The sequence below is a fragment of the Myotis daubentonii genome, chromosome 11 (genome assembly GCF_963259705.1).
Source record: "Myotis daubentonii chromosome 11, mMyoDau2.1, whole genome shotgun sequence".
Taxonomy (NCBI): domain Eukaryota; kingdom Metazoa; phylum Chordata; class Mammalia; order Chiroptera; family Vespertilionidae; genus Myotis; species Myotis daubentonii.
This window is the reverse complement of record NC_081850.1, coordinates 1,400,527-1,416,002: the sequence shown is the minus strand read 5'-3', so window position 1 is coordinate 1,416,002 and position 15,476 is coordinate 1,400,527. Positions and strand designations below refer to the sequence as shown.

At 42.3% G+C, this 15,476-nt stretch overlaps 1 protein-coding gene across 2 annotated transcripts in view; it reads right to left on the bottom strand.

Annotated features, from left to right (window-relative positions):
* Positions 1 to 15,476, bottom strand: part of MFSD14B (major facilitator superfamily domain containing 14B) — a 101,325-nt gene that overhangs the window by 81,775 nt on the left and 4,074 nt on the right. For both annotated transcript variants that reach the window (XM_059656295.1, XM_059656294.1), the window contains exon 2: positions 4,090 to 4,185. In XM_059656295.1, the coding sequence (XP_059512278.1) occupies positions 4,090 to 4,185 (96 nt within the window). The remainder of the gene's footprint in view (positions 1 to 4,089; positions 4,186 to 15,476) is intronic.

The following is a 15,476-nucleotide window of genomic DNA, read 5'->3' as shown; positions in this document are numbered from 1 at the left end:
ACAGGAGGCAACCAATTGATATGCTTCTCTTACATTGATGTTTCTTTCACTCTCTCTCTCTCTTTTCTCTTTCTCTTTCTCTCTCTCTCCCCACCTCCCTCCCTCCCACCACTCTCTTTCTGAAAATCAATGGAAAAAACTGGTGAGGATTAACAAAATAAAAAAAGAAAAGAAAAAGAAAAAAGCTGCTATTGGTCGCCAAGGTCACAATCACAAGCATAGTTATCTGAAGTGGGACTTCTAAGTGAAATACTTGAAGAATTGAATGGTGTAAGATTCATTAAAAAAGGATAGTATGCTAGGTCACTCATGGCTGCCAATGGCATGAAGCCCTACACATGATAAACAACTTCGGTACTACAGGAGTTCCCAGACACCCAAACTTTCATAAATCAAGAGCTCCTATAAGCAGCACTTGATTTAATTCTAAGGAACAGGACTTTCCATCAGGGCTGGAGAACAACACCCTTGCTACCAGAGGTGTCTACACCAGAGGTGGAAAATTAGCAAAGTAATTCTATTTGACTCATTGTATTTTTCATAGTGAGTTATCTGTCAATCTGCAAATTTCAAGAAATTTCACCAAACTTTATATGACTTTCTAGCATTTCATAAAAAGTCACTGAAGATTTCAAAACATGGGGCTTGAACTGCCATGTTGAGTGGCTGAGTGGCAGACAGTGGCTATGCAGTAGAAGGAACATATATTCCAATTGCCAACACTTGTCACATTTACTTCCTCGCCTAGCCCCACAAGACATGTTTTCACAATCCCTGATCTATCCCATTTGTAAATAAAGTTCAACAAAAATACTGAGGAAAACCACCATTTAAAGATGTAAAAACTATTTTTAGCAACATTATTTAGAAAATAATAAGCACATCCACTAACTCAGCAACACTTCTAGGACAACACAGAGCGACAAACTGATACTAACAACTCTGCTCCTCACAAACAAATGTCCATTTTAACCAAATCCTTGCAAGCAGCAGAACTGCTTAAAAACGGCAAAGTGACAGGAGAGCAGCATTTTAGTTGCCTTATAAGACTGCATTCCAGGAACTACAGGGATATAGAAAATCTAGGAAAATTATTTGCTTTGGGCAACAAGGAAGGCGCATCAGTCCCTGGGGCATATTAAAATTTACTTGTTTAATTAAAATTAAAAGGGGTCTAGGGTCAAAAAGGCCCAAGGATTTTAAAGTTTAGAAGGAAGTTGCAGAATTTCTGACGGGTATCAAAAACATTAAAGTACTCTTCAATTCAATTTGAATGTTTACCCAATAAAGAATGATTACAGGATTACTTCCATATTGACTATAAGCAACTTTGCAACCTAGAAAAGCTGGGAGGAAAAATAAATAAAGAACTAGGGCAAAAAATCAAATAACACAGTTTCTTAAAATGAGTGGCCTGATGTGTCTGTATTTATGCTAAAAATATATGTTGAAAAAATAATCACTTAAGGACATAGATGTGTGTACCTACAACATATATATATTTGTTCAAAGAAAAATACCAGCTGTGTCCCAGGCAACCCTAGTCACTAGGGTCACAGTGATGAGCACAGCAGGCAAATCTCATGAAACTAAAATGGGGACTACTTATTTTCCCAGTTCCTTCTGGAGGAAAGCATTATGAAGAAACAAGTAGTAAAATGAGAACGAATAAAACAGAGGATTAAAAACACAATTTTTAAAATTGATTGTTTCATCCATGTTGTAATTTTATTTAATCACTAGGGGCCCGGTGCACGAAATTCGTGCACTGGGTGTGTGTGAGGGGGGTGTCCCTCAGCCCAGCCTGCCCCCTCTCACATACTGGGAGCCCTCAGGCGTTGACCCCCATCACCCTCCAATCGCAGGATCGGCCCCTTGCCCAGGCCTGACGCCTCTGACAGAGGTGTCAGGCCTGGGCAGGGGACCCTCATTTCCCCGCATCACTGGTTCTGCCCCAAGCCCAGGCCTGATGCCTCTGGCCCAGGCATCAGGCCTGGGCAGGGGACCCCCAGACCCCTCCGATTGCTGGCTCTGCCCCTTGCCCAGGCCTGATGCCTCGGCCAGAGGCGTAGACCCCCATCACCCTCTGATCACCTGATCGGCCCCTTGCCCAGGCCTGACACCTCCGCCAGAGGTGTCAGGCTTGGACAGGGACCCCCATCTCCCCCCGATCACTGGCTCTGACCCCCGCCCAGGCCTGAGGCCTCTGGCCCAGGAATCATGCCTGGGCAGGGGACTCCCATCTCCCTCTGATCGCTTGTTCCACCCCCCGCCCAAGCCTGACGCCTCTAACCCAGGCTTCAGGCCTGGGCAAGGGGACCATCATATCCCCCCAATCCCCGGCTCCGCCCCCCACCCAGGCCTGATGCCTCAGCCAGAGGAGTTGACCCTCATCACCCTCCGATCACCAATCACCGGATCGGCCCCTTGACCAGGCCTGAGGCCTCCAGCAGAGGTGTCAGGCCTGAGCAGGGGACCCCCAGCTCCCCGCGGTTGCAGGCTCCGCCCCTGCCCAGGCCTAACGCCTCTGGCTGAGGCGTCCGGCTCGGGCAGTGGGGACCCGCAGCTGCAGCGGCCCCGCAATCGTGGGCTCCGCTTTAGGCCCAGGCAAGGGACCCCTAGCTCCTGAGACTGCCAGCTTCGACCGTGCCCAGCTCTCATCGCTGGCTCCACCCCTACTTCCTGCTATCACTGGCTAGGGCGGCAAAGGCGCCTGATTCTCCGATCATGGCTGGGGGGCAGGGCAAAGGCGGCCCCAGGGCCGCCTTTACCCTGCCCCCCAGCTCTTAGCTCCCCGCTGGGTTTCCGATCACTGTCAGTGGCAGGGGGCTTCTTCCTGCTTTCCCTTTCGCCTCCCTGCATTGTGCCTACATATGCAAATTAACCGCCATCTTGTTGGCAGTTAACTGCCAATCATAGTTGGCAGTTAATTTGCATATAGCCCTGATTAGCCAATGAAAAGGGTATCGTCGTACGCCACTTACCATTTTTCTCTTTTATTAGTGTAGATATTATATTTTAAATGTGCCACAAGAATTAAAATCTTGAAAGTATATACTGAAGTCTCAGGTAAAGCTAATAGCCACCCTCTAAGTTTCTGTATTTCCTAAACCTACTTGGGAAACAAAGTTTAGTTGTATACAAAGGGATTCCTTGAGTAAGACAAAATGATGACTGGGAAGAGTTAATTTCCAATGATTTTTAAAGAACAATTTACCCTGGCCTGTTTGGCCCAGAGGATAGAACGTCACCCTGTGGACTGAGGGGTCCTGGGTTTGATTCCGGTCTGGGGCTCCTGCTCAGGTTGTGGGCTTGATCCCCAGTGGGGGGCGTGCAGGAGGCAGCCGATCAATGATTCTCTCTCATCATTAATGTTTCTATCTGTTCTCCCTCTCTCTCTCTCTCTCTCTCTGAAATCAATAGAAATATATACATATTTTAAAAAGAACGATTTAAGACAACTGTAATTTAAGGCCAATTTCAAAATATCTTTATTAAAATTGTGTTAAAAAGTTACTAGGCACCTAAAATCTGTACCCCAATCTTTACTTAATATCTCTCTTCCATCTAACCACACATCAAACATCTAAGTTCTTTCTAAGAAATTTAATACAGCCTCTGCTAAGATATGACTGTAGGTAAGCTACCCAAAATGGAAATGTTAATATTCTTACAATCATCACTTTCATTGTTACAAGGTACTTACCAATCTCCTGTTTTTTATGTTCTTAAGTAAAAGGCCATCACATCCATATAAAGTAATTCATAATGTTCAACAAAGCTTTATGATAATTCCCTCTACGACATCTTAATGATCTTTTTAAGTATATAGAGCTTATTCATTATGAACCAGGACTCCGGTGGAGTGCGAGTATCCTGCTACTCAGGAATACTTAATGAGCAGCCCAAGTGTTCTGCTGCAGGTGGTTCCATCGGGCACACCATAAACAACCCAATGGAATAAGCAGTCTTTAAATTGCTGTCAAGATCTACTCTCAAACACATATTTAGACATATGGTCCTGTGAACATATGCTTAAACATTTCTCTTTTGCTTGTATAAATGAGAACCCAGTTTAGGAATACTTACAGTTAGCATTGGAGTTGTCAACAGGCCCCAAGCAAAGAATTCAAGGAAGATTACAATTGCAGCATGATACACACGTGGTCGGCCAAAGCCTTCTTGCTAAAAAAGGAAGAAAGCTATTATAAAAAAGAGTAAAGAAAACTTTAAAATCCATTATCCTAAAATGGCATCTAACACACACACACACAATATAAATTTAAAACCTAGCCTATATAATAAAAGGCTAATATGCAAATCGACCGAACGGTGGAATGACTGGTCGCTATGACACGCACTGACCCCCAGGGGGCAGATGCTCAACGCAGGAGCCATCCCCTGGGGGTCAGTGCACTGCCACAGGGGGAGTGCCGCTCAGCCAGAAGCTGGTAAGCACAGTGCCATTGTAGCAGCTTTAACAACCCCTTGGGGGATGTCCGACTGCTGGCTTAGGCCTGGGTCCCGGCCTGCAAGAGGGCGCAGGCCAGGCTGAGGGACCTCCACATCCCCCCAGTGCACGAATGTCATGCACCAGGCCTCTAGTCTTTAAGATAAAACTTCATTCCGCAGTATCCCTGACTCTTTCATCTTCCCTAATTACAGAAAGTACCATGATTATAGACTTACTACTCATCCCATCAATACAAATCACTGGAGCTTTGGTAAAAAATCAACTGATTCTTCAAGAGACTGAGGTTCCATGACCTCACTATGGAGTTTCCTTAAAAAACTGAAAATGGAACTCCCATTTGACCCTGTGATCCCACTTCTAGGAATATATCCCAAGAAACCAGAAACACCAATCAGAAAGGATATATGCACGCCTATGTTCATAGCAGCACAATTCACCATAGCTAAGATCTGGAAACAGCCTAAGTGCCCATCAGTAGATGAATGGATTAGAAAACTGTGGTACATCTACACGATGGAATACTATGCTGCTGTAAAAAGGAAGGAACTCTTACCATTTGCAACGTCATGGATGGAACTGGAGAGCATTATGCTAAGTGAAATAAGCCAGTCAATAAAGGAAAAATACCACATGATCTCACCCATTCATGGACAATAGAGACCATTATAAACTTTTGAACAATAATAGATACAGAGGCAGAGCTGCCTCAAACAGATTGTCAAACTGCAGTGGGAAGGCCGGGGAGGGTTGGGGGGCAGGAGGTAGGGGGGTAAGAGATCAACTAAAGGACTTGTATGCATGCATATAAGCATAGCCAATGGACATAAGACACTGGGTGATAGGGGAGGCTAGGGGACTGTCTAGGGCAGGGGGATAAAATGGATACATATGTAATACCCTTTGTAATACTTTAAGCAATAAAAAAAAAAAAGTATTTATTGTTGAGATTATCAGATTGGCTATCATCAACAAATCAACAAACGACAAGTGCTGGAGAGGATGTGGAGAAGAAGGAACACTTGTGCACTGCTGGTGGGAATGAAAACTGGTGCAGCCACTATAGAAGACAGTATGGAGTTTCCTCAAAAAACTACAAATGGAACTCCCATTTGACCCTGTGATCCCACTTCTAGGAATATATCCCAAGAAACCAGAAACACCAATCAGAAAGGATATATGCACCTCTATGTTCATAGCAGCACAATTCACCATAGCTAGAATCTGGAAACAGCCTAAGTGCCCATCAGTAGATGAATGGATTAGAAACTGTGGTACATCTACACGATGGAATACTACGCTGCTGCAAAAAAGAAGGAACTCTTACCATTTGCAACGTCATGGATGGAACTGGAGAGCATTATGCTAAGTGAAATAAGCCAGTCAACTTAAACTTAAGCCAGTTCAAAATAAACTTTTGAACAATAATAGAAACAGAGGCAGAGCAGCCTCAAACAGATTGTCAAACTGTAGCGGGAAGGCCGGGGAGGGGTGGGGGGCAGGATGGAGGGGTGTAAGAGATCAACCAAAGGACTTGTATGCATGCATATAAGCATAACCAATGGACATAAGACACTGGGGGGTAGGGGAGGCCAGGGGATTGTCAAGGGCGGGGGGGAAAAAGGGACACATATGTAATACCCTTTGTAAGACTGTAAGCAATAAAATAAAATTTAAAAAAATAATAAAATAAAAAATAAAATAAAAAAATAAGTATTTATTGTTCAGATTATTAGTTGTTCCTCTTTTTCCCCCATAGCTCCCCTCCACCCAGTTCCTACTCCACCCTCTGCCCTTACCCTCCCACTGTCCTCATCCATAGGTGTACGATTTTTGTCCAGTCTCTTACCACACCCCTTTCCCCGAGAATTGTCAGTCCACTCCCTTTCTATGCCCCTGATTCTATTATATTCACCAGTTTACTCTGTTCATCAGATTTTTTATTCACTTGTTAGATACGTATTTGTTGTTCATAATTTTTATCTTTACCTTTTTCTTCTTCTTCCTCTTCTTAAAGAATGCCTTTCAGCATTTCATATAATACTGGTCTGATGGTGATGAACTCCTTTAGCTTTTTCTTATCAGTGAAGCTCTTCATCTGACCTTCAGTTCTGAATGATAGCTTTGCTGGATAAAGTAATATTGGTTGTAGGTTCTTGCTATTCATCACTTTGAATATTTCTTGCCACTCCCTTCTGGCCTGCATAGTTTTGGTTGAGAAATCAGCTGACAGTCGTATGGGTACTCCCTTGTAGGTAACTGACTTTTTTTCTCTTGCTGCTTTTAAGATTCTCTCTTTGTCTTTTGCCCTTGGCATTTTAATTATGATGTGTCTTGGTGTGGTCTTCTTTGGATTCCTTTTGTTTCGTGTTCTCTGCACTTCCTGGACTTGTAAGTCTATTTCTTTCATCAATTAGGGGGTTTTCTGTCATTATTTCATCAAACAGGTTTTCAATATCTTGTTCTCTCTCTTCTTCTGGCACCCCGATAATTCGGATGTTGGTATGCCAGAAGTTGTCCCAGAGGCTCCTTACACTATCTAGATATTTTTGGATTCTTTTTCTTTTTGCTTTTCCGGTTGGGTGATTTTTGCTTCTTCGTATTTCAAATCTTTGACTTGATTCTTGGGATCCTCTTGTCTGCTATTGGATCTCTGTACATTATTCTTTATTTCAGTCAGTGTATGCTTAATTTCTAGTTGGTCCTTTTTCATATCCTCGAGGGTCTCACTAAGTTTATCAGCGGTTTCTAGAAAATTCTTGAAAAATCTTATAACCGTGGTTTTGAACTCTATATCCAGTAGTTTGCTTTCCTCCATTTGTCATTTGTGATCTGTTGCTTTGTCTCCGCATTCTGGCTGCTTCCCTGTGTTGACAGAGTGCCTTTCTGTGCTAGGTGTCCTATAGGGCTCAGTGGCCCAGCCTCCCCAATTACCTGAGGTGGACACTCTTGATGCACCCCTTTGTAGACTGTGTGCACAGTCTTGTAGTTAAGCGCTGATTGTTGTAGGTATCACTGGGAGGAATTGACCTCCAGGCCAATTGGCTGTGAGAGTCAGCTGTGTCTACAGTGGGAGAACTTCTGTGCTGAAGACACCCTTCTGGGGCAAGACTTGCTTCAGTGGGGCTTTGGTGCTCACTGAGTCTGCCCTCTGGGTGTGTCACTTATGGATCTGAGGACTTGTAATCTGGATGGTCCCACTCTGACCACTGGGTACACTGGCACCTGGATCTCTAAGGAGGTGCTATTTTAGCCTCTGCCTGAGGCTACCCAGCAGGAGCTAGGGAGAGATCTGCAGATTCCTCTTCCTTGTTTGGGGTTTGGAGATGCCCAGATGAGGCCCAGCTGTGAAGCAATGCAAGCTTCTGTGGGGCCTTGGGCCTTCTTTTGGATGTTCTGGGTCTCTCTGACCCAGCTGCAGTATGTTAGGTAATTTTAGATCTCAAAGTGACAGCCCATTCATATGCAAAAGCCTCTGCTAGCAACTTCAGTGGGGCAGTGTCTCAGGGACTCAACAGGGCAGAGCAAACAGCTATGGCTGATGCTCAGCCCTGCCCTAAGAGGCCCCCAGATCTCAGTGTCCCGTCTCAGTGTCCCGGTAATCGCTGCAAGCACCTCTGAGAGAAAGCCACCCTCGAGTTCCGCCCAATGCGAGACAGTCCAGTTTCTCCCCCTATGAGTCCTGGGTCCCCAGAGACTTCCCAGAACTGGAGTTCAGAGCAGTTGGGAGCTTGTAACTCCCTCCCGATTGAAAAAGACACTGGCGTCCTCCGTTGCCAGCCCTTTCCACACGCGCGCCTCCATACCTCTGCACTTTCCTCCCAAACCTCCTCTGAGTCTCAGTGTGCTTTTCTCTTTCCTTCTAGTTGTAGAATTTCCACTCAGCCATCTTTCCTGTGGTTCTGGATGATGTCTGTTTTGTCTTTTAGTTGTAGTTTTGAAGTGGTTGTGCAAGGCAGCATTTTCAGGTGTTTACCTATGTCGCCATCTTGGTTTCTTCTATTCTGTCTCTTAATTGTGTGTTGTTTTTCAGCATCTTGGCCTCTATAGGTCTAAAGTTCCTCTAGCCACATAAGGAAACGCAGGCACTGGAGTCAATCATATGCTCAAAAGCTTCAGGGAAGTGCAGATGATGTAAATTCAGTGGTTAGGGGAAGAAACATACACCATACCTGAAAGTGTCAAAATCTTGTTTCCTGTTTCTGTTTTAAGACTGGGCCTATTCTGCTAGTTTTCTGCAGTTTGTGACTTCCTGGAGAGGAAATCTAAAACTCCTCTTAACTGAATGTTCTCCGCCTCTGTTACAATGCTTGTTATGAGATCAAGTGCTGTTAGCACTTGGTAGACCTAGAAGTGAACGTACAAAAGATTCTGTAAAACCCACATGATTCCTATGTTTATATTTTCAAGTCTTCAAAAGGTAAAATTACAGCCCTAACCGGTTTGGCTCAGTGAATAGATCATCGGCCTGCAGACTGAGGGGTCCCAGGTTCGATTCCAGTCAAGGGCATGTACCTTGGTTGCAGGCACATCCCCAGTGGGGAGTGTGGAGGAGGCAGCTAAATCGATGTTTCGCTCTCATCGATGTTTCTAACTCTCTATCCCTCTCCCTTCCCCTCTGTAAAAAATCAATAAAGTATATTTTTAAAAATTTTTTTTGAAAAGGTAAAATTACATATGTATTATTTAACTAGAATCTAATCATAACAAAAGATCAGACAAATCCAGACTGTGGGACATTCAACAAGGCAACTGGCCTATTCTCCTTAAAAATCTCAATGTTATAAAAGACAGAAGTAAAGGAAGAAAGACCACAGTCATAACAACCAAACTAATGTCATTTTTCTGGTCTTTTAAACAGCAAACAGTAGAATGTAGAAAAAATTTGAAAGAAATAGACCAGTTTCTTTCAACAAAGAAATGGTATAGATAAAGAAAAGAAAAAAGGAGGGAGAACTATGTTAGTATATAGATTAAAATAAATTTAAGAGATATGTGGACTTTGAGTTTTGATTTAAATAAACTGGAAAAAAAGAGACAATTTTAAGTCAATCATGGAAATTTTAAACTGCACTGGTATTAGATGATAACAAAAGTAGGAGATAGGGTGGCAAAAGGATATATTTTTATTTTATTTTATTTTTAAGGATATATTTTTAAAAGTAAATAGCCTATATGCTTTTACTGATAATTTCATAATTACTTGGTTGAAAATTCTGATAGTCACTCACTGTATACAGCAAAGCAAATGCTTCCAAACAGTCAAACAGCGTGAATGTCAATAAATAGCCTACAGCTCTTGAATCATTTGTTTTATTTATCAAGAATCTCAAGCCCTAACCGGTTTGGCTCAGTGGATAGAGCATCAGCCTGCGGACTAAAGGTCCCAGGTTTGATTCCAGTCAAGGGCATGTACCTTGACTGTGGGAACATCCCCAGTAGGGAGTGTGTAGAAGGCAGCTGGTTGATGTTTCTCTCTATCCCTCTCCCTTCCTCTCTGTAAAAAAAAAAATCAATAAAATATATATATTTTTTAAAAAAAAGAATCTCAAAAAACTCCGAAAAACAGCTACAAGTAGGAAGCACAGGAAGACTACTCTTTTTTTTTTATTTGCAGTTTCTGTGACTTGGTGCTCTTTCCCAGGCAATGAAGCTTTATTTATGGAGACCATTGGATAGAGACCATGGTGCTGCAATGCTGATTAAATATTTTTTAAGATGCACATTTTATTCTATGTGCACATTTCTTCATGCTATTATTTTTAATACCTTGCAAAAAACAAATAAACCCAGACAACCCACCTTTTTGTTCACACATTATATATTTTAAAGTAAAAATTTAAAAAATAAACAGGTCTCTTTTAAAATGCAAATATTACATTATTATTCTCCTCTCTACATAAATTACTTTAATTGTACTATCATACGTACCTAACACCTAACAGTGATATATGAGAAAAATGCAACAGGCAGGCCTTGACATGGTGGGCACTTTGTGTGAGCAATCAAACAAATGGTAACAAAAGTAAATCTTCCTTACTTGCAATTATTTCTAAGTTCTTGGGGCCCAATATGCTGAGGAAAAAAGTGTCATACATTTATTCCTCCTTTAAATTATCTGAGCTAATTAGAAAGGCTTTATAAAAAATTAACCGATTATTGCCCTGGCCAGTGTGGCTCAGTAGGTTGGAGCATTGTCCCATACACCAAAAGGTTGCTGGCTCATACCAAGGTTGCAAAACTGGTCCTTAGTTGGACTGCATATGAGAGGCAACCACTCGATGTTTCTCTCTCACATCAATGTTTCCCTCTCGCTCTAAAAAAAATAATATATCAATAAATATAGTATACTTGGGTGAGGATTAAAAAAACACACAATTATTTCCAGTTGAGCCTGATCTAGTACTGCCTCTCTCAAATCAGTTCAATGTCTCCCCTCTTCATTTTGTTGCCCTTTTATAAATCATTACAGAACATCTTGAGACATTTGAAAGCAGACGATGAAAAATGAGTCGTGCCCAGCAGGCCTGGCTCAGAGGTTGAGCGGCAAACTATGAACCAGGAAGTCTTGGTTCAATTCCGGTCAGGGCACATGCCTGGGTTGCGTGCTCAGTCCCCAATAGGGGGCATGCAGGAGGCAGCCAACCAACAATTCTCATCATTGAGAATTGTTTCTCTCCCCTTCTACCTTTCTTGTTGATATCAATTAAAAATTTTTTTAAAATAAGTGTCATGATGTCTTCACACACTCACATTACCATCTCTCCCATAGCTGACTACTGTGGCCTTGGAACCCTGCCTTGACTCTTTCCTGCCCCTTTGACACTACACTCAGAGTGATCATTCTAAAATACAAATCTCATCCTGTCACTCCTGCACAAGACTACAAAAACCGGCCCACAAATTCCTCCTATTCCTGTATACCAACATTTTGGCAACATATCTGTGCTGCCGATTCCATCAACAGGTGGAGTTATTTCTCCACTTCCTGGATTGGAGCTGGCTTAACCAACAGATGTCAGGTGAAATAACAAGGTGGACTTCTGAACCTAGACCCCTAGAAGTCTTCAATACCAAGTGGAGAAATCCCTTAGGTATAGGAGAATGAGAGCATTTTAAGCCTCCCAATTGGTGCCCCTTAGACCCAGCAGTGAACAGCCATCACCCATTGCCTGACAAAAGGAGCACGGCCATCTTAAGTCACCCACCCAACTCCAAGCCTCCAGATGACTACAGTATCTGCCATCAAAGCTAATGAAGAACCCCTGGCCGAATGCGGCCCAAACTGCTAACCCCCCAAAGTATTGTGAAAAGCTACTAATTTGGGAGTAGTTTCTTATGTAGTAATTATTAAGTGATACAACCACCCTCCTTTTGCCCTCATGATGAGGTTTAAACTCTTAAGACTGCTTTTGTAACACGATGAGGTTCCTTTGGTAATTCTCCAGTCTCATCCCTCAGTTCAAACATAACTTCATAAAATATTTGTGAGATTGAAGAATCATATTCACACAAACCATTTTTTGATATTTCATTTTAAAAATGTACTAGTTAGGTATTACAGACAGTTGTGGTCAGAAAGGGCAACAAGAATTCCTGAAAGCCCAGCTGGCGTGGCTCAGTGGTTGAGCACTGACCCATGAACCAGGAGGTCATGGTTTGATTCCGTCAGGGCACATGCCCTGGTTGCAGGCTCAGTCCCCAGTAGGAGGCATGCAGGAGGCAGCCGATCAATGATTCTTTTTCATCATTGATGTTTCTATCCTCCTCTCCATTTCTCTCTTTCTCTGAAATCAATAAAAATATACTTTACAAAAGAATAAAAATACGCATCATGGTTGGTGTTTCTCAATGGTTAGAGCATCAGCCCACACACTGAAAGGGTCGTCAAGGGCACATACCTGGGTTGCAGGTTCAATCCCTGGCCCTTGACAGGTGTGCAGGAGGCAACCAATCGATATGATTCTCTCACATCGATGTTTCTCTTTCTCTCTCTCTTCCTATCACCCTTTCTAAAAACCAATGGAAAAAATATCCTCGGGTGAGGATTAACAACATAAGTAAAAATAAAATGAGTTCCCAAAAACTGGGGTCCATTTTTAAAAAAGGAAAAGAATAAAAGTACTCAACTCCAACTGATGAGTTACTTGCTGAGCTCTATCTACTATATGTCAGCTAGATGCTGGGGACAATACTAGCAACAATAGAAACTATTCCTGCTCCCATTTCATGGCTGCAAAATTTAAGAGGAAATGAACACTCTGAAGGATAAGGACAGTCTATCACGAAGAAGCCTGAGCTATACCCAGGCAAAACAGGGTCCTGTGACAGGGGCCACAGACACTATGCCACACACTCATCACACACATTACACTTTTGAGATAGTAACTATTAACCCCTAATTTTATAGATGACACAACTCAGATGGAGAATTTACTTGTAACTTGCCCAACTCCAATGGTTAGTAACTGCCTACGCTGGTATTCCATCCAGAGTCATATACCTCCGGAGTGTGTGTTACCACTGTATTACTTACACTGTCTTTCTCTTAGCCCAAACTTCTCGCCAAATGGAATTAGCACAGATATATGGCAGGCAGCCTGGACTGCAGCAACCTGAGCAAGAGGTAAATAGGAGCGCTCCTTAGGCAAAGCAGTATAGACCTGTACTCACGGACCCATCCCTTTCCCCACACTAAGGAATGTGGCCTGGCTAGTGTGTAACTGGGCAAAAGGACAATCTCTATTAACCCCCTCATCTGCTTTCTCACCATGACCTGAAAAGTTCAGATAAACTAGGGCATATGGCTTTTGTCAATCAGGTCATCTGTTGTCAGTTAGAAAAAGATAAGGTTAAAAATTACTCCCACTTGTTTCACACAGGATCCCAGTAAACATCAGTGACATGTCAACATGGAAGCAAAAGACAGAGAGGCTGTCATACACACCAACAGAATAAAAAGTAGAGTCCACATATAACCCATGTATGCATGTCCAGATGATTTCGGGCAACAGCACCAAATCCATTCAGTGGGGAAAGAACAACTGCTTCAACAAAGAGGGCTGAGACAACTGAATTTCCACTTATAAAGAATAAAGCTGGACCTACCTCACACCATGTATAAAAAGTAATTCAGAATGAATGAATGACCTCAGCTAAACCCATAAAACTCCTCACAGGAAACACAGATGTAAATCTTGGATTTAGTAATGGATGCTTAGATATGACTCCAAACTATAAGCCACAGAAGAAAAAACAGATATGGGCTTCATCAAAATTACAAGCTTTAACTGGACTTTACCAAAATTTAAAACTTCTATAGATCAAAGGACACAATCAACAGAATGAAAAGGCAACCTGTGGAGCTGTGGAGGAAATATTTGTAAAGCATATATCTGATGAGCTAATATCTCGAATATATTAGAAACTTCTACAACCCAACAAAAAAAACACACCAAATAACCCGATTTACACAGTGTTGATGACAACATGTATCAACAACAACCTTGAGGACATCACATCTAAGTAAAATAAACTGGTCACAAAAAGACAAACAGTAAATGGCTTCACTTATATGAGGTATCTAGAGAAGTCAAACTAAGAAGCTGAAAGCAGAATGGTGGTTGTCAGGGGATTTGTGATGGAGTAAATGGGAGTGGCTATTTAATGGATATAAAGTTTCAGTTTTACAAGATAAAAAAGTTCTGGAGATTGTAAAACAATGTGAACATAATTAACACTAATGAACTACATAAAATGGTTAAAATGGTAAATTTTGTTAAATATGGCTATTAAAATATTTCTTAAATCAACTCTATTTCCATATATTGGCAACAAACAATTGTGAATTTAATTTTTTTAAGAACTTACATTGGTATTACATTTACATTACATGTACGATAGCACCAAAATATGAAATAGGGAATAATCTGACAACTGTTGTGGAAGAATTATACACTGAAACCTACAAAACACAGCTGAGAGAAATTAAAGAAGATCTAAAATAAATGGAGAGATAATGCATTCATGGATCAGAACGTTCAATATTGTTTTTAATCTTCAGAATCAACACCATCCCAATGAAAATACCAGCAGGGCCCTAGCCGGTTTGGCTCAGTGGATAGAGCGTCGGCCTATGGACTGAAGGGTCCCAGGTTCGATTCCAGCCAAGGGCACATGCCCGGGTTGCGGGGTCGATCCCCAGTAGGGGGTGTGCGATGATTCTCTCTCATCATTTATGTTTCTCTCTCTCTCTCCCTCTCCCTTTCTCTCTGAAATCAATAATAAATACACACACACACACACACACACCCCGATGCACTAAATCGTGCACATTAAAAGGGAATTAGAGGAAATATTTTAATATTGCTATTTGCCTTTTCTCTATAATAGAAGCATCATAGATGAAAGAAAATTAGTAAAATGTATATGAAAATCTCCCTCTTGTCAGAGTCTGGGGTGCACCGCGGGACCCTGAGTCAAATCCCCGCCCGTGCCTCGAAATCGCATGAGACCCAGACCCGGCTGGCCCCACCCCCATCAAGCCCTGCTGGGCAGGGGGTGCAGCCTCAGGTCCCCTCCCAAGGCCTGCCAAGTGTGGGGGGGGGGGCACAGCCTCAGGTCCTCCATCAAGTCCTGCCTGGGCAGGGGGCACAGCCTCAGGTCCCCGGCCCCAGCGTGGGGACAGGGGTGTGTGACCTCAGGTCCAGGCATGATGGCATGACCACCATTTGCATATTAGCTCTTTTATTATATAGGATAAGAAAGAAAATACTTTTTCTTTTTTGGTAGAAATTCATAAGCTGATTCAATACTTATAAAATGCAAAGACCCCAAATAGCCAAAACAATTTTAAAAGAGAAGAACAAGGTCATAGAACTAACTCTTATTTGTTCTTATTATGAACTTCCAATAACAGAGACTGAATAGTATTAATGTAAAGATAAACAAATAGATAGATCAATGAAAGAGAATCCAGAATAGACTAACATTTTGACTAAGCTAC